The sequence below is a fragment of the Geotrypetes seraphini genome, chromosome 2 (genome assembly GCF_902459505.1).
Source record: "Geotrypetes seraphini chromosome 2, aGeoSer1.1, whole genome shotgun sequence".
NCBI lineage: Eukaryota > Metazoa > Chordata > Amphibia > Gymnophiona > Dermophiidae > Geotrypetes > Geotrypetes seraphini.
Genome location: NC_047085.1, coordinates 274,168,700 through 274,192,132, shown reverse-complemented (window position 1 = coordinate 274,192,132; position 23,433 = coordinate 274,168,700). Strand labels below are relative to the sequence as shown.

Here is a 23,433-nt window from a genome sequence, read left to right as displayed (position 1 = left end):
ACTCAGAAACAGCACCAAGAAAGCTCAGACTGTGGAGCAAGCCTGGTCTTTATTCAAAGACATGGTAAACGAGGCGCAAAACCTGTATATACCCAGATTTAGGAAAGGATGCAAAAAGAATCATACAAAAAATCCAGCATGGATAACCAATGAAGTAAAAAAAAAAAGTGATAGGAGACAAGAAAAAATCATTTCGGAAGTGGAAAAAGGACAAAATTCTGGAGGGAGCAGAGACGGAAGAGACAGCAGTGATAGTCCATGTCGGGACGAACAATGTCATCAGGAGAGACTACAGCAAGAATGCACTGACCGAACAAGTCAAGACCTTGGGAAGGAAACTGAAGATAAGGACTCAGAGAATAGCCTTCTCAGAGATCCTACCAATGCCGAGAGCAGAACCGAAGAGGCAGACGGAGCTACAAACCACTCAAGAATGCGTGAATGAGGAGATGGTGTAAGGAAGAGGGATTTCTCTTTGTAAAGAACTGGACAACATTCTGGGGTAAGAACAAGCTCTTCAAGAAAGACGGACTACACCTGAGCACGGCGGGAACTAGACAACTAGCAAATAATGTCAGAAGAGCAATAGAGCAAGCTTTAAACTAAGAAGAAGGGGTGTCGACAGTTCGGAAGACAATATTCCGAGAAGATACTGGGTGGGAAAAACGCCGGGAAGACACAAATGGCGAACATCAGGAGGGAAATAAACAAGGAATATGGAAGAAGCAAGAAGAGGTCAGGAGGAACATACTGCAAAGGGAAGTCAAAATGGAACTGGACAACGGGAAGGAACAAGAGGAGGACAGTAGAAACATATCACAAGGGGAAGACAAAGGAGAGGAGGACACGAGGAACATACTACATGGGGAAGTCAAAATGGAACTGGACGAAGGGAAGGAAAAAGAGGAGGACAATAGGTACATACCACAAGAGGGAGACAAAAGAAACATAAATCAGGAGTCGGCAAGTCAGGAAGGGGACAGAAAGGAGAATGAAACACAAAGAAACATAGCAAAGAAGAGAAAATACCAGGACCTGAACTGCATGTACACTCATGCAAGGAGCCTTAAAAACAATATGGGGGAATTGGAAGTCATGGCCAAAAATGAGAGCCTGGACATCATAGGGATCATAGAAACATGGTGGAACGAGGAAAACAAATGGGACACAGTACTGCCAGGGTACAAGCTCTACCGAAGAGACAGGATGTATCAGAAAGGAGGAGGAATAGCACTATACATAAAGGACACCATTCACTCGGCCAGAGTGGACGCAGCAGCAATGGCAAATGTCCAACTGGAGTCACTATGGGTTAAAATACCAGGTAGAAATGGATCTGAGATAAAGATGGGGCTGTACTACCGTCCACCTGGGCAAAATGAAGCAACTGACACAGAAATGGAGGCGAGTTGAGGCAGGAATGCAAGCATACTAATACCATAGTTATGGGAGATTTCAACTATCCCGGGATAGACTGGAGTCTTGGAATTTCAAAATGTATTAAGGAAATGGAGTTCCTGGAGGCTGTACGGGACTGCTTCATGGAACAACTTGTCAAGGAACCAACGGGAGGGTCAGCGATTCTGGATCTAATCCTCAACGGGCTGAAAGGACCCGCAAAGGGAGTGGAGGTCATGGGACCACTAGGAACCAGTGACTACAACATGATCTGGTTCAAAGTAGAAATGGGATTACCCAAGGGGATGAGAACCAATGCAACAGTGTTTAACTTCAAGAAAGGGAACTATGATGCCATGAGACAAATGGTGAGGAAGAAACTCAGAAACAGCACCAAGAAAGCTCAGACTGTGGAGCAAGCCTGGTCTTTATTCAAAGACATGGTAAACGAGGCGCAAAACCTGTATATACCCAGATTTAGGAAAGGATGCAAAAAGAATCATACAAAAAATCCAGCATGGATAACCAATGAAGTAAAAAAAAAAAAAGTGATAGGAGACAAGAAAAAATCATTTCGGAAGTGGAAAAAGGACAAAACTGACGAAAATTGGAAGGAGTACAGGAAGCAGCAAAAAGAATGTCACCGAGTGGTCAGAAAAGCAAAGAAAGAATACGAAGAGAGACTAGCCAAGGAAGCACGAAATTTTAAACCATTCTTCCGATATGTGAAAGAAAAGCAGCCAGCGAGGGAGGAGGTGGGACCTTTGGACGAGGGAGACAGGAAGGGAGCGGTGAAGGAAGAAAAAGAGGTGGCTGATAGACTAAAAGCATTCTTCTTGTCAATCTTTACAAAAGAAGACACATCCAACGTGCCTGAACTGGAAAAAATCATCAAGGGGGATCAAGAGGGAAAACTATCATACTTGGAGGTAAGCCTCGAAGACATGCTCAAGCAAATAGATTATAAATTGACAAATCTCTGGGTCCAGACGGAATCCACTCAAGAATACTGAAAGAGCTCAGAGACAAAACAGCTCAGGCCTTTCAACGCCTAGAGCGAAAAGAGACGTTTTTAGAGGAGGGGCAAGGGCGAGGTGGGCCGACTTAGACTTAATCGTACAGCGAGTATAACCAAATACCTGAGCAGGTTGCCCAGTCGGAACTTATACGTTTTGACTTAGACCAAGTCAAAACATATATAAGTTCCAAATAGGGGCTGCTGATCTGATCGGGACTGCTGCAATCTGCCCACCCCCCACCGCAACAATCGTGGCAGGATAAATGGCTAATCTCCCCTGCCGCGATCGCTATTCCCCCGAACTGCCGCGATCCGCGGTAGGAGAGATGACCAATCTCTCCACAGTTCGGAGCGGGGGGGAATCGCAATCTCAGCATGAGAGATGAGCCATGTCTCCTGCCGCAATTGTGATCCACCTCTGAACCCGAAACAATACTGGCAGGAGGGAGCCCAACCCCTCCTGCCAATGCGACCCCTCTCTCAAATACGGGCAGGAGGGAGCCCAGGCCATCCTGCCCACGATGCACCCCCCCCCCAAAAAAAACCCACTGATTGGCCCCCCTAGAACCTCCCCTAACCCCCCCCCTTAACTTACATAAAGATGGCTAGACGGACGGGTTCTAAGCCCGTCCACCCAGCAGGCCCACCATCCTCCGAATGGAAGGCCTAGGGACTGATTGGGCAGGCTCCTAAGGCGCCTGGTCCAACCAGAATTGGCTCAGTTGCCTTAGGCCCCTCCTGCAGCTCTGAAGAGAGATGCCTTCTCTCTTCCACCTTCCTCCCTCTCTCAGCAGCAGGCTGGCTTTTAATATGCTCCAAACACTGCCCTCTCAGCATGGCGGAAGGGTGCTAGCTCTGGCTGATTGTTTCAGCTTAGCAACAGAGAGCTTTTTCTGACCTTTTCCTAACGGAACAGTGAGATAATCATGCTTTAAATAACTATCAGAATTAAATTCCCTTTTTCAGGGAGACAAATTGTGCTGTCTTTCTTTACCAACATTATGCTGGCTCATCCAGCAGTAGTCATCGCACTCAGGCTCTATAACACTGACCTGGTCAGCTCTACGGCACTGGGGCTGTCTATTTCCTGACCCCCACTGAAACAAATCCTCTGGGAACAGTGGGTTGTTACAGTGTGTGTAATATTGGATGGCATGAGTAGATTGGAGTGGTTCAATGAAGGGTAGCTCATGTATGTTTTTAATAAGAACGAGAATATAATGTAATATGAGTTATGAGTGGTAAGTGAAGGATGTAATAGAAATTTGAATAGAAGTTTCTTCTGCAATTATTTGAGTTTGGATGGTTATTTGTTTTATGGTGAGAAAGTTTGATTTCAGTTGATTTTTGGTATGTTTCATAATTGATAGTTGTCATGAGCGAATTAAGCGGACACTAAGAACATAAGAAGCGCCATCTCCGGAACATTCCCTAGGTCCATCAAATCCGGCGATCCGCACACGCGGAGGCCCCGCCAGGTGTACCCTGGCATAGTTTTGGTCCCCATATCGCTCCAAGCTTCTCGTAAAGAGAAGTGCATCTAGCCTACCCCTACCCATGTCACTTCATGCCACTCATAAGGAGATGTACATCTAACTTACCCTTAAATCCCATAATGGTGGATTCTGCAATTACCTCTTCTGGGAGAGCATTCCAGGTGTCCACCACTCGTTGCGTGAAGCAGAACTTCCTGATATTTGTCTTGAACTTGTCCCCCCTTAGCTTCAGCCCATGTCCTCTTGTCCGTGCCACATTGGACATTGTAAATAACGTTTTTTCCTGCTCTATTTTGTCGATTCCTTTCAGTATTTTGAATGTCTCGAACATATCCCCTCGTAGTCTCCTTTTCTCAAGGGAGAACAACCCCAGTCTCTTAAGTCTTTCCTCGTAATCCAGGTTCTCCATACCTTTCACCAGCTTTGTTGCTCGTCTCTGCACCCTCTCTAGCAGTATGATATCCTTCTTTAGGTATGGAGACCAATGCTGGACGCAGTATTCTAAGTGTGGTCTGACCATCGCTCTATAAAGCGGCATTATGACTTTCTCCGATCTACTCGTGATTCCCTTCTTTATCATGCCTAGCATTCTATTCGCGTTCTTCGCTGCCGCCGCACATTGCACCGACGGCTTCAGTGTCGTATCGATTAATACTCCCAGGTCCTTTTCCTGTTCAGATTTTCCCAGAGTTGCACCTGACATACTATACTTATGTTCCTTATTTTTTCTGCCTAAGTGCATCTTTGCATTTTTCCACATTAAACTTCATCTGCCATTTATCTGCCCAATTCTCCAATCGGCTCAAGTCACTCTGGAGTTCTTCACTGTCCTTCTGCGATTTGATGGCCCGGCATAGCTTTGTGTCATCTGCAAACTTGATGATCTCACTGGATGTTCCATCCTCTAGGTCATTGATGAAGATATTAAATAAGATGGGCCCAAGTACCTAGCCCTGGGGCACACCACCGCTAGTCACATTTTCCCAGTCCGAGAACTTCCCATTTATGCCCACTCTCTGCCTTCTGTTCTCCAGCCATTTGCCTATCCATCTTAGTATATCTCCTTCTATTCCATGGCCCTGCAGTTTCCTGAGGAGTTTTACATGTGGAACTTTGTCGAACGCTTTCTGAAAATCCAAGTATATAATATCCACCGGTTCTCCATTATCAATTTGTCTGTTCACTGTCTCAAAAAATTGAAGTAGGTTCATCAAGCATGACTTCCCTTTCCTGAATCCATGTTGGCTGGCTTTCATCAGGTCGTGTGTGTCTAGGTGCCGGGTTATGCTATCCTTGATCAGCGCCTCAACCATCTTCCCAGGGACCGACGTGAGACTCACAGGTCTATAGTTGCCCGGTACTCCTCTTGATCCTTTTTTGAATATCGGCGTGACGTTCGCTATCTTCCAGTCATCTGGTATCTGCCCTGTTTTGATTGACAGGTTGGCAAGTTTTTAGAATAGTTCTCCGATTTCCACTTTTAGCTCTTTCAAGACTCTCGGATGAATTCCATCCGGTCCAGGGGATTTGTCGCTTTTGAGTTTGTTGATCTGGCGGTATATGTGGTCCAAGTCCACGTCTACTGTAGTAAGGCTGTCCTCTGTTACTCCTTTGAACACTTTCACTGCTTCTGGAATTGTTGCAGTGTCTTCCTTTGTAAAGACAGACGCAAAGAATGAATTTAGTCTGTCTGCGATTTGTTTGTCTTCCTTGATGTACCCTTTCCTTCCCTGGTCGTCCAGCGGTCCCACTGCCTCATTTGCGGGTTTTTTCCCTTTCACGTACTTGAAGAAGGGCTTGAAGTTTTTGGCCTCCTGTGCTATTTTCTCCTCATAGTCCTTTTTGGCATCCCTCACCGCCCTGTGACACTTCTTCTGATCACCCTTGTGTTTGTTCCAAGTTTCGATTGTTTTCGTGCGTTTCCATGCTTTGAAGGAGTCCTTCTTTTCTTTTATGGCTTCCTTCACCTCTTTAGTAAGCCACGCCTGCTCTCTTTTGCCTTTGGTTTTCTTTGCTTTGGATATCCTCGGAATGTAGAGGCTTTGTGCTTCCGTGATAGTATTTTTCAGAAGGGACCATGCCTGTTCTACCGTTTTGACTTTGCCCATTTTTTTTCTTGATCCGTTGTTTCACCATGGCTCTCATGCTATCATATCTTCCCCTTTTGAAGTTTAAAGTTGTGGTTGAGGTTTTGGTACTTTTCCCCTTCCTGACATCGAGTCTGAAGTTGATCATGTTGTGATCGCTCGTCCCCAGCGGGACCGTGACTTCTACTTCCTTTGCTGGCCCCGTAATGCCGTTTAGGACCAAGTCCAAGGTGACGTTTCCTCTTGTCGGCTCTCCCACTAATTGTTCCAGAAAGCAGTCCCCTAGCACTTCCAGGAACATTGCCTCCTTGCCACAATTTGAAATTCCCAGGTTCCAGTCTACTCCAGGAAAATTGAAATCCCCCAAGATTATGACATTACCTGTCTTACATTCGTGTTTAATTTCCTCTATCATTTCCACGTCTGTTTCTTCCATTTGTCCTGGCGGCCGATAGTAAAGGCCAATCTTTGTGTCAGCTCCGTTGTGTCTGGGAATCTTTATCCAGAGGGATTCCAGCTTCTCTTTCTCTTCTGTCATAGTCTCTCTCACAGATTCTATTTCTTCACGAACATATAGTGCAACACCTCCACCTTTCTGCCCCACTCTATCTCTTCTGTACAGTTTGTATCCCTGAAGTACTGTATCCCATTTGTTTTCGTCATTCCACCAGGTTTCTGTTATGCCAATGATTTCCAGTTCTTCGTTCTTTGCTATTGCTTCTAATTCTCCCATTTTGTTTCTCAAACTTCTAGCGTTCGTATACATACATTTGAGTTCCCTTTGTGTTGCCTTCTTAGACTCCTTAAGCTTAGCAGTCTCCCCTGGTTCCTTCACGGTATCCTACCTTGCTCCTGTATTATCTCTCTTAAATGCTTTGTGGTCGTCCCCTCCTGTGTCTGAGTAGTTGTCCATAGTTCCTTCTTTGGGACATCCTGTCGCCCGGACCATCGACTGGTGGTCGACTGTCGGCTTTCCCCTGACCTTTAGTTTAAAGCCTTCTCGATGGCCTTCTTGAAGTTGCCTGCCAATACTCTTGCTCCTTCCTCGTTGAGGTGCAGTCCGTCCTTCCTGTAGTACTTGCTTCTTCTCCAGAACATTGTCCAGTTGCGCACGAAGTCAAAGCCTTCCTCTTCGCACCATTGTCTCATCCAGGCGTTGATCGCTTGCAGTTCCCCTTGCCTCCTTCCATCCGCTCTTGGTACCGGGAGGATCTCGGAGAAGGCCACCTTCACCTCCCTGATCTTCAGTATTCTTCCGAATGAGTGGAGCTGACCCTTCATTTCTTCCCTGTCATATTTCCATCCGCTCACATCGTTGATTCCCACGTGGATAAGCACAGCAGTGTCCTCTCCCCCTGCGCTGCCTATGATCCTGGAGATCCTGTTGGCCACATCCTTCACTCTTGCTCCTGGCAGACAGTATGATGTATTGGTAATAGTGAGAGTATTGGTAGGGGGTGCACAGAGTTGTATATTGATCCCAATGGAGTATTTTTTTTAATTTTTGCATGAACTCGTGAATGGGAAGCAGGGCGTGCGAGTATTAGGGAATTTATGTTGTGTGTTTGTTTATAATACGTGAATGTTTGAATGGTTGTAGTGATGGGAGGTGGGGCCAGTGAGTGAGAGGAATTTTACATGGTAATGGAGTAAGCTTCATGCATGACTAGATGAATGGTTTTGGTAGAATGATCATGCGCATAATGTGATCATGGGCATAATGTGAGCTGGATCACATGTTGTAATGGCTTAAAAACACCATTCTTGGAGTAGTAACATTTTCAGCTGTCAGCACCAGTGGGGTTTTCCTACCCTGTGAGAGGTCAAACAACAATTATAAAGGTACTAATGTTTTAGCCTGTTACATTAGTTACAGTAACAGGTGCTAGAATAGCCCCACCTATACCCAGACCCCCACCTCTATCATGCCCGGATCCTGCCTACCACTGATCCCAGTCCCACCACCTCACCTTTCACCATTTCCTTAGTCTTCTGTACCCTTTTGGCCCTTATAGATCCTCCACTGCATTATCATTAAACAGGGCATTTCCCTCCATGTGGGCCTGGCCTCCTGGACCCCCATTACTTACCTGAGGTGGCAGCAGCGGTCCTGACATACCAACCACTCCTCCCTCAGTGCCCCAAAGCAGCAGTGGTCCTACCATTTCCAGCTCTCCCTTTCCCCCTTTCACACCCTCTACCATCTCTCTCTGACCCTGTTTCACCCCTTTTGCATCTCTCCCATTCCTGTCCCCTCTGTCCTTCCCCAAGGCCATCTCTCTCTCTCTCTCCTGCCCCCTCCATCCTCCCTGATGTCTATCTCTCCCTATCCCCTACCATCTCTCCCTGTCCCCCTTGTAGCCCCTCTGTCCTTTTCATCCATCTGTCTGTCTCTCTCTCTCTCCTTTCCTCACTTGAGTCCAACATCTCTCCCTTCTCCCACTCCCTCCCCCAAATCCAGCACCTCTTGCCTCTGCGGAGCTCTCACAGCTCCTCCTCATCCTCCTCCAGCCAGGCTTCAGCAGCTCATTGGAGTCACGGGCGGGCTGGAAAGGTGGCCGCAAGCCAGACACCAGATCCTGCAGGGAATCAGCAGCACATCTGCACGCTCCCCATTTTCTTCCTCTACCATTTCCATCTCTCCCTTTCACACCCTCTATCATCTCTCTCTGACCCTGTTTCACCCCTTTTACCATCTTTCCCTTTCCTGTCCCCTCCGTTGAGGGAGCAAGATTTTGCTTCAAGTTCTACCATTTCCATCTCTCCCTTTCACACCCTCTACCATCTCTCTGACCCTGTTTCACCTCTTTTGCCATCTTTCCCTTTCCTGTCCCTCCCTGCATCTTCTCTCCACTGCGGCCCCGTTTCCCTGCTGGGTGGTTCTACTCTACTGCCAAGCGGCAGCACAGAAGCACGGAGTTTCAAGTGTGCATGCGTGCTAAGGGTTTTATTATGATTGATGGTTAAATGGATATTTAAATATATGGAATGTATTTATAAGTATGATAAAATTAATAATTGAAGGAAGTGACTTTGTTATAAGGTGTTTTGGTACTGTCTGTGCATTTTAGATTTCTGCTCCTGAAGAATCTAGAAGGCGAAACCCAGATCTGTGTTGGGGAGAGCCGACAAGGATTGTGAGTTGGAGGACAGTTTTAAGTCTTTTGAAGTTTGTTGTTATGGAGTGAAGAATGCAGGAATATGAGCAGCATGACTAATGAATAATGTAGACTTTCATTGAACAATCATCTGATTTTTTTCAGATAAGTGACTGTATATTATCAGTTGTGGTGGTGATGGGGAACTTATGAAGTGCGATGATGGTTCCTAACATTTCTTTCTTCCATATTGGAAAATGAAAAGGCACTGAGCACTTCTTTCATCAAGTATAAGCTAGTATTTTTACACTTTGGTGTTAATTATTTATTTGTTTATTTTTGAAGTCTTGAAAAATCTTTGATAAGTGTTTAACCTTTTCTGAGCTCTTTGGGGACAATGGATAGAAAATGAAATAAATGAATAATACTTACCCTCCCAGCACTCGCTCTTCCTAAAATTTTATCCATACTTTTAGTACTCATTCTTCTCTGACTTAATCCTCAAGATCCTACCTCTCTATACTGTCTTAGAGACTCAATCCCCAAGATGCCACTCTCATTCCAATCTCGAGCTAATTTTTGAATCTGTCTTCTGCTTTCTCACCTATCACTGTAAATCCCTGCTCTATTCTCAACCCCTATATCCATGGTTTCTGCTCTCCTATCCATTTATCCTGTTCTCTAGCATCCACCCTATTGCCCCTCTCTCTCCAACACCCATTTCCTCTGCTTCTTTTCTCCCTCCCCAGCATCCTCTCTCCTATTTTCCTCTCTTTTTTTCTAGAACCCATTCCCTTTGTTTTTTTCCCACGCCCCCCTCAAGTATCTCACTCTTGCTTTTATTCCCCTTTTTACAGCATTGCATCCATTTCATCTGCCTCAACCCTCTCCCAGCAATTGTTCTCTGCTTTCTCTTTGCCCTCTTCTATGTCTTCCCCTCCAACAAAATTCAAATTTGATAGACCCCTGAACAGTCCTGTCTGAAGAAATCAAGAGAGGCAGAGTTGAAGCTGTGCACCGCTCAGCTGCCAGTGAACCTTTAAGAAATGCAGTGGGAGTCTTAATAATTTCAGCATCACAAATATGTTGAGTAATGGCAGGTTTGAGGTTATTGGTGCTCTTTTGAAACTTGGAGCCGTATAGGGCAGGAGAGGAGGGGGACCACTCTCACCAATTCCATTAGAAAATCAGGGATGCCACCCGGTAAATTCTGGGGGTAGTCAGATGGGGGAACAGTGGAGAAAGCTTAGTTTACACCAAGAAGCTTGATGGGATGAAATCACAGTTACCATATGGCATAGAGAGAGTAGAGAGGGACAGATTCTTCAAACTTTTGAAAAATAAGAGAACAAGAGGGCATTCGGAAAAGTTGAAAGAGGACAGATTCAAAACGAATGCTAGGAAGTTTTTCTTTACCCAACGTGTGGTGGACACCTGGAATGTGCTTCCAAAGGGCATAATAGGGCAGAGTACGGTACTGGGGTTCAAGAAAGGATTGGACAATTTCCTGCTGGAAAAGGGGATAGAGGGGTATAGATAGAGGATTACTGCACAGGTCCTGGACCTGTTGGGCCGCCGCGTGAGCGGACTGCTGGGCACGATGGACCTCGGGTCTGACCACCGGAGGCATTGCTTATGTTCTATGTTCTTATGTTCCAGAAAAAAGGAGAAAGGATTGAGACATTCAGGTTTTACTTCCACTGAAAGCAATGGAAGTAAAACCCGGATGTCTCAATCAGTCCTCCCTTTTCTGGAGCCATATGGTAACTTTATGAAATCTGATTATGGGGAGACTGGATGGAAGTACAGTTCTTAGGGCGATTCTAATCATGGAGTGGGGTGGTTATGTTTTTGGTGAGGGGGTAGATTGCACCTTCATTGAGGGGATTTTGTGCCCTCCTTTTCAGGTTATATTACCAGACTGCTAGTGGCACATCTGAACTTAAGCTACCCCTTGATGTTTAAATAAACAAACTCTTGTCTATTAAAATTCAGTATGTCACTATATGGTTTCATTATAAATATCTGCATTTTACATTAGGTTTCTCCTCTACTTTTAATAATGTAAGTAGCAAAAGAAAAAAGAAAAAACTGTCTGTACTCGTTATCTACACTACTGTAAAAATAATAACTCTTTATTTTTTGACCAGTATTACCAAATAAATTCAAAGCAGTTTACAATAAGAATTAACCAATATAGATAACCTCTATTACATTCCAAGAGTGTCTAAAGAAATACTTGAAGAGGGTGAAATGGATAAACTTGTTTCACCTGATAGCTTGAATGTATCACAGTTTCTTGAATCCTCTAAGGACATAATTGACAAATGAGCAACTTTAATAGTGGTCTTCAAAACAGAGTTGGAAAAACAGGCTATTTTGAAATTATATTTCTTGAAAAAACAAGACCTGTTTTGTGGCCAACGTGTGACAATTTTTCCAGATGTCTCTAGGCATACACAGTTTAAAAGGACGCAATTCCTCTAGTTAAAACCTAAGGTGGTGGCAACTGGAGCTACCTTCTTTTTGAAATTCCCATGCAAGTGCTTAATCTCTTATGGAAGTGATAAGTATATATATTTTTTTTGAACCAGTCCAGTTAGAAGACTTTATTAAAGGAAAACATTTGCTGAAAGCTTTAACTTCTATTATTAATAATTATATATATATTGAAGGAGGGTGTATGATTTATAGTTGGCCAAATACTGCCTGTGATGTTAAAAATTGATGGATTTAAGTTTTTAATTGATACTGGTGACCATTATAATGTGGACTTTATCATTATTGATTAATTTCCTTTATATGTTAAGTTGTATTTTATATACAGAATTCAGTGGATATTTCTCAATATTTGTTATTGTAATGAATAATCAAATAAAGAATTAAAAATAAAAAAAAGAATTAACCAATACAATATTGGGAATATACATATCAGAAATAAAAAAAATCTTAAAACAATTATCATTATGTAAGCCATTTCTTAAATGGATAAGTTTTTAAATATGATTTAGGAAAGAAAGTGATCCAATATTTCCCTCCAAAACTGAGGAGCTTGAAACACCAATAATTTGTTGGACGACCATACATAGTTGGAAAAGCAAACTGATTAATATTTTGAATAATATGTGAATGTTTTGAATAATATGTGAATATTTTGCTAATTGAAATCGCTCTCCCAAATATATATGGTGTCAATACATATAGCACTTTATAAAGCATGCATGCAAATTTAAACATTATTCTGGCTTGAATAGTTAAACAATACAATTTAGGTGCTCTTACCAAATTCTTCCACCATGTTACTCAGTTCCAAAAATTCAGATGGCAGATCTTCTAGAAAAACCAAAACAAACATTATGTTAATAATGGATTTGTTTACTGTGGTTATACAAGCATTCAACTGGAAACTGAACAGTACATCAAGTTATGAAACAGCTCTAAATAAGAGTATTGTTCATCAAATAAGAATGCAAAAGTAGTCTTTAATACTAGCTAATATGTACTCTTGAGGGTCCATATTCAAAGCTTTGATCGATTATGCTGCCCTTCCAATTTGTATGTATGTATGTATTTATTTTAGTATTTATATACCAGTAAAAACCAAATACGATAAATAAAAGGTGTGCATTCATATAATATAGTAACTTAGTAAATGATAGAAGACAGAACTACAGTACATACTGGGGTGGAAAGGAACTATCCTGATGGGACGAGTCGACACTCAGATTCCGAGGTAAGGACCCAATATGCAAACAGTTCTCTTGGAGCCACACAGACTCGGTCAGGAATAGCCTTACAGGGACTCAGCAAACACAAAGTGTGGAGGGCCATGTATGTTAATGCACACAGTTTAGGCAATAAAATTCTAGAACTAGAAACTGAAATAAGGGATGCCAACCTGGACGTGGTGGCAATATCCGAGACTTGGTTCACTGACGCACATGGGTGGGATATGGCTATACCTGGGTACAATCTACTTCATCAGGACAGAGAGGGCAGGTTAGGTGGAGGGGTAGCACTATACATTAAGGAAGACATCAAAACTACCAGGATCACTGATGTCAAGTATACCGGGGAGTCCCTCTGGGTTAACCTGGCACGAGGTAGTAAAAAATGCCTGTATCTTGGTGTGGTATACAGACCTTCAAGACAACTGGAAAACATGGACGCAGAATTAATTTAAGACATAAGAGAATATAACTCTACGGGGTGACACTGTGCTGCTAGGGGACTTCAACATGCCTGACGCAGACTGGAACACATTTTCAGCAGCAACCAGCAGCAGCAGGAGGCTTCTGAACTCCATAAAAGGAGTACATCTCAGACAGATGGTAACGGAGCCCACTAGGGCCCAGACGATCCTAGACCTGGTACTCACAAACGGGGAAAGCATCTCAGAGGTCTCGGTAGAGATACGCTAGCCTCCAGCGACCATAACATGGTATGGTTCAACATTGGAAAAGGATCCCCTAAATCAATTACAAAAACAAAAGGTGCTCAACTTTCGGGGCGCCGACTTCGCACGTATGGGAGATCACGTTCATCAGACGCTACAGGACCAAGCAGAGACCGGCAATGTGGAAACTATGTGGTCGTACCTGAAATCATCCATACACGAAGCAACTAATCGCTACATAAAATCAGTAGATAAACGGCAAAGAAACAACAAACCCCAATGGTTCACTGAAGAGATCTCACTCCTCATTAAGGAGAAGAAAAAAGCATTTCTTTCCTACAAACGCACCCAGAGAAGAGAAACTAAAGTAGAATATAAGACCAGATCGGCAGCGGTCAAAACAGCAGTTAGGGAGGCCAAACGTCGAGTGGAAGAAACTCTGGCAAAAAAACATTAAAAAAGGGGACAAATCCTTCTTTAGGTATATCAGCGATAGGAAAAGGAACACAGACGGTATAGTACGCCTTAGACAACCGGACGGAAACTACGCGGTGGCGGATTCAGAAAAAGCAGAACTACTAAATGAATATTTCTGCTCAGTCTTCACCTGCGAAGCACCGGGACACGGACCACAGTTGATGATAATACAAGACGTGGATGACCCGTTTCAGAACTTTGAGTTCACTCCTGGGGACGTCTACAACGAACTGGCAAGGCTAAAGGTAAACAAGGCCATGGGACCGGACAATTTACACCCAAGAGTGCTCAGAGAATTGAGAGATGTCCTGGCAGAACCGTTGGCGGGGAAACAAGTACGGGGAAAGTTCCGTTGGACTGGAAAACAGCCAACGTCGTTCCTCTACATAAAAAGGGTTGCAAGGCTGAGGCTGCGAACTATAGACCGGTAAGCCTCACCTCAATAGTGTGCAAACTCATGGAAACACTAATTAAGTATAAATTAGATACGATCCTGAACGAGGGAAATCTCCGGGATCCCAGCCAACATGGATTCACCAAGGGTAGGTCATGCCAGTCCAATCTAATAAGCTTCTTTGACTGGGTAACAAGAAGACTAGACTCAGGAGAGTCCTTGGACGTCGTGTACCTGGACTTCAGCAAAGCGTTTGACAGCGTCCCACACCGCAGGCTGCTGAACAAGATGAAATTTATGGGATTAGGAGAGACTAACTGCATGGGTTAAAGATTGGCTTAGTGGCAGACTTCAGAGGGTGGTGGTCAACGGTACCCTTTCTAAAATGTCAGAGGTGACCAGCGGAGTGCCACAGGGTTCGGTCCTGGGCCCACTCCTCTTCAACATATTCATTAGGGATCTGACTCAAGGGCTCCAAGGCAAGGTAACCTTATTCGCTGATGACGCCAAACTATGCAATGTAGTAAACGGCTATAATCTTCAGGATGCTATGGAGCAAGACCTGCGTACTTTAGAAAGTTGGTCCTTGATCTGGCAGCTGGGCTTCAACGCCAAGAAATGTAAGGTCATGCATCTCGGCAACGGAAATCCTTGCAGAACTTACACCCTGAATGGAGAAACTTTAGCCAGGACTACGGCAGAACGAGACTTAGGAGTAATCATCAGTGCTGACATGAAAGCAGCCACTCAAGTGGAGAAGGCTTCATCTAAAGCACGGCAAATGATAGGCTGTATCAAGAGAAGCTTCGTCAACAGGAAACCTGAAGTCATGATGCCACTGTACAGAGCCATGGTGAGACCGCATCTGGAATACTGTGTTCAATTCTGGAGGCCACATTACCGTAAGGATGTGCTCAGAGTTGAATCGGTTCAGCGGATGGCCACCAGGATGGTCTCAGGGCTAAAGGGTCTCCCGTACGAAGAAAGACTGAGCAAATTGCAGCTCTACACTCTCGAGGAGCGTAGGGAGAGGGGAGACATGATTGAGACATTTAAGTACATCACGGGACAGGTAGAGGTGGAAGATGATATCTTTCTTCTCAGGGGACCCTCGACCACAAGAGGACATCCGCTCAAGCTCAGGGGAGGGAAGTTTCGTGGAGACACCAGGAAATACTTCTTCACGGAGAGAGTGATTGAGCATTGGAACGAGCTTCCAGTGCAGGTGGTCGAGGCACGCAGCATCTCAGACTTCAAGAACAAATGGGATACCTATGTGGGATCCCTACGAGGTCATGCCAAGGGATAGGGTCACTAGGACTGAATGAGCGGGTCAGTAGAGTGACAGTATAATTACAATTATTCTTTAGGGGGTCAGTAGATTTAAGAGGGTGGGTAAATAGTGTGGGCAGACTTGATGGGCTATGGCCCTTATCTGCCGTCATCTTTCTATGTTTCTATGTTTCTACATGGCCCATCCATTCTGTCCAAATGGCCAAGATTATACATGCAACTCCTTAAGGGTTACCCCCTTTCCTTTAGTTTTTAGGTTCAAGTTTCATTTATTATTTCTTAATAAACTGCACATTGGAACCCATTCTATGCATTTTACAAATTAAATAAAAAATATTAAAAGAAAAGAACCCCATTATCTGACAGGATAGAGCAGATAAGTGATCAGCAATACCAATACCTTGAGCACTTCAATACAAATGTTGGGCCTATCCTTTGGGATGGGTATACATAGTTCAAAGACCCTTACACTCAGTGCAGTCCACCCCATTTTATGCCTTTTTTCACTATCCTTTCTTTCAGCATCTCTTCCATTACTATACCAATCACTGAAGTGAGGCTTACCACCCTGTTTCTCACTTCTTCTCTATCACCACTTTTGTGACCAGAGACCACATCTGCTCTTCTCCAATCCCGCAGAACCTCTCCGGTCTCCAAAAGATTTATTAAATATAGTAAATCTTAAGAGGACCTACCAGTACCTCCCTGAGCTCCCTTAAAATCCTGGGGTGGATCCTGTCCAGTCCCATAGCTTTGTCCATCTTCAGTTTTTCAAGTTGTTCAAAACATTTTCTTCTATGAATAGTACAATATCTACTCCATCCTCGTATGTACCTTTGTCAGTCAACTGTGGTCCTTATCCAGGATTTTCTTATGTGAACATAAAAGTACTGTATTTGTTTAGTTCATCTTCTTTTTCCTCATCACTCTCTACAAAGAGGTTCTCATCATCTTTCAATCTCACAATTCCATTTATAACCTTCCCTTTTTCACCAATGTACATGAAAAAATCTTGTCACCTCCTCCCCTTTACATTTCTAGCCATTTGTTCTTCTGCTTGTGCTTTCACCAGCTATATACTTTCAGTTTCATACGGTATTTTGGGTCCTCTTCTTGGGTTCTTCAATAACGCTACCTTTTTGCCTTTATTTTTCCAGCTACTTGTCTAGAGAACTATACTGTATTAGTCTCCTTTTTCTCATGCTTTTCATTTTCACTCCTTCTGTTGCCATTTTTATAGCACCTTAGACAGCTGCCTTTCCTCTTCTCTTATCTTCCCAATCCATCAGCTCTTTCTTCTGCATTTTACCATATTTGGCAAGTTTGAAATCCAGGACTTTGGGTTTTGTGTGGCTGCACTCCACTAACTCTTACATCAAACCAAACTGTTTGATTATCACTACCATCCAACTGAGCAGCCACTTGGATGATAAAAAAGCACTTTCTCCATTTGTGAGCATCAAATCCAGGGTCATTCCTTCCCTTGTGGGTTCTGTCACCACTAGTTTGAGAAGAGCATTTTGAAAAGCATCCAAAATTTCTCTACTTCTTTCCAATTCCACAAATGGGACTTTCCAACTTGCATCTGGCAGGTTAAAATCTCCCAACAGCAGCCCTCCTCTTTTTATTCCTCACTTTTGGATTTCTGATAGATCTCTATCAAGTTTTTTCTGTTTTGTTTTAAAAATCTGTAGACAACACCTGTGTGGATAGAGGTTCCATCTTCTTTTCTGAAGGTGATCCAGAAACAAAACTCCTACTAATAAATGATTTGATTTCGACCAACTTATGTCTCACCTTCTTCATAGAAACCTGGCTAAAAGAGTCTGCAAGTCCAAAACTCATCTGCCTATGTCCACCAGGCTAAAGCATTATCCACACACCAAGACCAAACAAATGGGGAGGTGGCCTCACTTTAATCTACAAAAGTTTCTTCTTTATCTCACTATCCAACTCTGCAATACAACCAGAACTAGAATATATGATCTGCAAGCATACACTCCAGCAACATTAGATTGTTACTAATTTATCAACCCCAGGACCCTGTTCCAACATTGCCACAAAAGTACAGGAAATTATCTCAGATCTAACCTGTCAATATATCAGACTGATTGTACTGGAAGTTATAAACATTCCACTTGAGTCTCAGGACACCACAAACTTCCACAGGTTCTTACTGGAAAGCCAACTGGACCTGAAGTCATCAGGACCTAACATAAGAAAGGTCACACCTTGAACTTCATATCTTCAAACACCCCCCCCCCCTCCCGAGACTTATAACAAAAACTAACTGGACAACAGTCCCCTGGTCAGACCACTATTTATTATCCTTCAACCTCAACCTCCACAAGGAGAAACCTACCATCAAGACCACCACTGGGAAACCTATAACAAAAGGTTAAGATTAATGTCACCGAATTCTGGAACAGGGCCTCTCAAATGCTAGATACCACTTCAACCAGCCTCATAGCTTCACTCAACAGCTGAAACATAAAGCAAATCCTCAACTCTGTTGCACCTTTACGTTCCAAAAGCCGAAAAACAACCCAAGTCCTCACCTTGGTTCATGGCACCCTAAAAGCAGAAAAACAGTATTGTAGAAGACTGGAAAGACAATGGCAAAGAGCAATCTCCCAGAACACAAGTCAGTGTGGAGATCAGCTATCAACAAATACAAATTCCATATTGCAGAGGTCAAAAAGCTACTACACTCTTGAAAATGAGAGCAATAACTTTGACATTAAAAAGTTATTCTGCCTAATGAGTATCACAACTTCACTCCCGGTTTTAGGTCAATCAGACTGACTCCCAACCTAATACACAGATCTTAGCAGACTTCTTCCAAAACAAGATTTAAAAAGTACAATCAGAAGTCAAAACAAATCATGTACATCCAGAATCAAACCCAGCAAACCAAATCTGGAGCACCTTCCAAGCCTTTATCTAAAACAACCACTACTACTCTCTTGAAAAAACTGTCTGCTTGCAGCAGTATACTTGACTGATGCCCCAATCATCATCTTGCAGAAGCCCCTGACCACATCATAAAATGGCTAACAAAACTCTTAATTTTCTTCATCATGGCCTACTGTCAACCTGAATAGGACAAATTGCTCTCACGCCAATCCCCAAAGCCTAGAACATAGACCTCTTAAATTACAGACCCATAACCAGAATCCAAATACTAACCAAACTTCCCAAAACACACATCTGCCCACACTGAAGAACATTCTTGCCTCCATCCCACTCAATTTAGGTTCCACTCAATCATACCTTCTATTGATAATAACCATTAAGTTTCAAGTAATTCTCAATCAATTTCACATAACTGCTGCATTTGAATCAGTTGACCACCAACTATTACTAGACAAACTCAACGAAATAGGCATTGCAGGAACCGTCCTGAACTGGTTCAAAGACTTTCTACAAAGCAGATAATATCTTGTCTAAAAGACTATGGGGGTAATAATAATAAAAAAAAAAAACCACGTCTAAAAAGTGTCCTAAATGGCTACTTGGACGATCAAAAAGCCTGATCGTCCAAGTACCCATAACCAAAGCTGGTTTTTAGATGTATCTAAAACCAACTTAGGCCTTTCCCCTGCCTCTAAACGCATAGAGAGAAAAGAGGTGTGTTTAGAGGAGGGGAAAGGGCGGGCAGTGGGCGGGCCAACCTACACCTAGCCGTACAACAGGTATAACCAATACAGTTTAGTCGGCACTTAGACATTTTTCACTTAGACAAAATAAAACCAGGTCTAAGTGCCGAAAAAGGGGCCGCTGGCGCCATCAGTTCAGCGGCCCGGCAACCTAACCATCGCGGCAGAAGAGATGCCGCGGCAGTTCGGGTAGAGGAGTGATGGCATCGCGGTGGGGGGGAGATGAGGCATCTCTCCTGCCGCGATGCATCACTCCCCTCCACACATACACAACATCGGGGCAAGATGCATGCTTCAAGCCCTCTTGACCCAGCCAACCGCGGCACCCCTGACATGATCGGGGCAAGAGGGAGCTCAAGCCCTCTTGCCCCCCCGACTCCCCGACACGATCGGGGCAAGAGGGAGCCCAAGCCCTCTTGCCCCGCCGACTCCCCAACTCCCCAACAATATCGGGACAGGAGGGAGCCCAAGTCCTCCTGGCCCTGGTGACCCCCACCCCCCCCCGCTAGTTGTTCGGGCCAGGAGGGAGCCCAAACCCTCTTGGCCCAGCCGATCCTGCCCCCTCCCCCCGACATCGGGCCAGGAGAGAGCTCAAACCCTCCTGGCCCAGCCGATCCTGCCCCCCCCCCCCCCCCGACAACATCGGGCCAGGAGGGAGCCCAAACCCTCCTGGCCACGGTGACCCCTACCCCCACCCTGCACTACATTACGGGCAGGAGGGATCCCAGGCTCTGCTGCCCTCGACGCAAACCCCTCTCCCCCCAACGACCGCTCCCCCTCCCCAAGAACCTCTGACCGACCCCCAGCCTCCTCCTTCGCCTAAAAGCCCTTCTGTTGGACGTTTGTGGCCTAGGTATGTTTTTGTTTCATTATGGATAAAAAGTGTAGACGTGCTGAGGGGGTACTTGTAGACGTAGTGGAGATTGGGCGTTTAGGCAGAGGAAGGCCATAATCAAAACATGGACGTTTGTTTTGGTTATGGAAACTTTCCCTGCTTCTGGGTTTAACGTTTAGGGACTTAGGCCAAAAGGGGACTTAGACGCTTTTTTTGATTATGCCCCTCCACGTGTTTTCAAAAATCTGGCAAGTATTCTGTGGTGTACTAAAAGGATCACCATTATCACTGATCTATAACTTTTTCATGAGCTCACTAGGCCATATCAAATTCAACAACAATGAAGCATATTCTCAAACGCAGATGACATTCTTCTACTCGTCCCAATTAATCATGACTAATGATACAAAGCTGATAATATCAAATAGAATAGACAAAATACAGACCTGGGCCACATCTAACAAACACAGACTAAATCAAAGTCTAAGTCAAAAAGGTCTAAGTGCCGACTAGGCAACCTGTAAATGTTTTAGTTATACCTGTTGTACGCCTAGGTGTAGGTCGGCCAACCTCCCGCCCACTGCCCGCCCTTTCCCCTCCTCTAAACACACCTCTTTTCTCTCTGTGCGTCTAGAGGCAGGGGAAAGGCTTAAGCTGTTTTTAGATACGTCTAAAAACCAGCTTTGGTTATGGGTACTTGGACGATCAGGCTCTTTGATCGTCCAAGTAGCCATTTAGGACACTTTTTAGACGTTTGTTTGTTTTTATTATGAACCCCATAGAACCTATTCTCTCTTCCCCATTACTCAGTTAACTCTGCCCTCCTTAAACTGCTATAATGTCGTATATACATTCTGTAATTCCTCATATTGTAAGTTGCCTTGAACCTGTTTAGGCATAGTGTGACTCAGAAATACTAGATTACATTCATACCACTTTTTCCTTTCTCCAGGCCCCCTACATGTCAAGTGCTTCAAAATTAATTTTTCACTTACAGAGCTTCTCTTTCACCTTTCCAACCATTTCTATCCTTCTAATTTTATTTTATTATTTGTGAAAATTATTCCATTTTAACAAGGTTACTCTTGAACAAGAAATACAACAGTAATGAAATATCGATGAATCATAAAACAATATTCTAATTATTGCTTACTTATACCACAGTAAATTATAGAAGGGGAGGCCTGACATACTTAGGAGTAAATGTAAAAAGAAAAAAAAAACCAAATACCAACCCAACAAAAGAAAGGATTAACAAGTAATCCTCAAATATTAAATCAACTGCAAGCATAATTAATATCAGTATACTGTATTCAGAAGTTTATTTTATGGAATCTCCAAATTAAATCATATGTAAGACTAAAGCTATTTTCTTGTCTAAGACTGGCAATGAGCTCAGACATTAACTCAGTCTACCCTCAGGGGCATAAGAACATAAGAATTGCCACTGCTGGGTCAGACCAGTGGTCCATCGTGCCCAGCAGTCCGCTCTCGCGGCGGCCCTCTGGTCAAAGACCAGCGCCCTAACTGAGACTAGCCCTACCTGAGTACGTTCTGGTTCAGCAGGAACTTGTCTAACTTTGTCTTGAATCCCTGGAGGATGTTTTCCCCTATAACAGACTCCGGAAGAGCGTTCCAGTTTTCTACAACTCTCTGGGTGAAGAAGAATTTCCTTACGTTCGTAAGGAATCTATCCCCTTTCAATTTTAGAGAGTGCCCTCTGGTTCTCCCTACCTTGGAGAGGGTGAACAACCTGTCCTTATTTACTAAGCCTACTCCCTTCAGTACCTTGAATGTTTTGATCATGTCCCCTCTCAATCTCATCTGTTCGAGGGAGAAAAGGCCCAGTTTCTCTAATCTTTCACTGTACGGCAACTCCTCCAGCCCATTAACCATCTTAGTCACTCTTCTCTGGACCCTTTTGAGCAGTATCATGTCCTTCTTCATGTACGGCAACCAGTGTTGGACGCAGTACTCCAGGTGAGGGCGCACCATGGCCTGGTACCATGGCATGATAACCTTCTCCAATCTGTTCGTGATCCCCTTCTTAATAATTCCTAGCATTATGTTCGCCCTTTTCACCGCTGCCGCAAATTGCGTGTACGGCTTCATCAACTTGTCGATCATAACTCCCAAGTCTCTTTCCTGGGAGGTCTCTCCAAGTACCGCCCCGGACATCCTGTATTCGTGCATGAGATTTTTTTACCGACATGCATCACTTTACACTTATCCACGTTGAACCTCATCTGCCATGTTGATGCCCATTCCTCGAGCCTGATTATGTCACGTTGCAGAGCTTCACAATCCCCCGTCTTCATTACTCTGAATAACTTCGTATCGTCCACAAATTAAATCACCTCACTCATCATACCAATGTCCAGATCGTTTATAAAGATGTTGAAGAGCACGGGTCCAAGCACTGAACCCTGCAGCACCCCAATGGTGATGCTCTTCCAGTCTGAGTATTGTCCAATTATCTCCACTCTCTGTTTCCTATGATCCAGCCAGTTTTTAATCCACGTGATTTTTTCACCCTCGATTCCATGGCTCACAATTTTCCGAAGTAGTCATTCATGCGGAACCTTGTCAAACGCATTCTGAAAATCCAGATATACAATGTCGACTGGGTCGCCCTTGTCTATCTGTCTGTTTACTCCCTCAAAGAAGTGCAGTAAGTTTGTCAAACACGATCTACCTTTGCTAAAACCATGCTGATTGGTCCTCATCAGCCCGTGTCCATCAAGGTGATTAATGATGTGGTCCTTTATCAGCGACTCTACCATCTTTCCCGGTATCGCGGTCAGACTCACCGGTTTGTAGTTTCCCGGATCTCCCCTCGAACCTTTCTGGAATATTGGCATAACATTCGCCACCTTCCAGTCTTCCGGAATCTTTCCTGATTTGATCGACAGATTGGCTATTAGTTGAAGCAGTTCAGCTATGGTCCCTTTCAGTTTCCTGATGACCCTCGGATGGATGCCATCCGGTCCCGGTGATTTATTGCTCTTAACTCTATCAATCTGGGGAGCTGCTTGCCTGTTACTTTGAATGCTGGAGGAGACCTTTTAAGCTGCCCCGAATAGCCCGCAACACCAGCAGGAGCTTGGAGCTGGAATCGGGCAGGCACTTTGGAAGACGGACCCCTGACGTCATCGGGTCCGTCTTCCCTGCTCTTCATTTGCTTTAAATCTGAGTCTGCTGCCGCGGGGAGATTGGAAGCTGCTTGCCTGTTACTTTGAATGCTGGAGGAGACCTTTTACGCTGCCCCGAATAGCCCACAGC

At 44.2% G+C, this 23,433-nt stretch overlaps 1 protein-coding gene across 4 annotated transcripts in view; it reads right to left on the bottom strand.

Moving 5' to 3' along the window:
* The window catches only part of LOC117353586 (NFX1-type zinc finger-containing protein 1-like), a 299,791-nt gene that overhangs the window by 84,415 nt on the left and 191,943 nt on the right, over positions 1-23,433 (bottom strand). For all 4 annotated transcript variants that reach the window (XM_033929706.1, XM_033929708.1, XM_033929705.1 and 1 more), the window contains one exon: positions 12,380-12,430. In XM_033929706.1, coding sequence (XP_033785597.1) covers positions 12,380-12,430 — 51 coding nt within the window. The remainder of the gene's footprint in view (positions 1-12,379; positions 12,431-23,433) is intronic.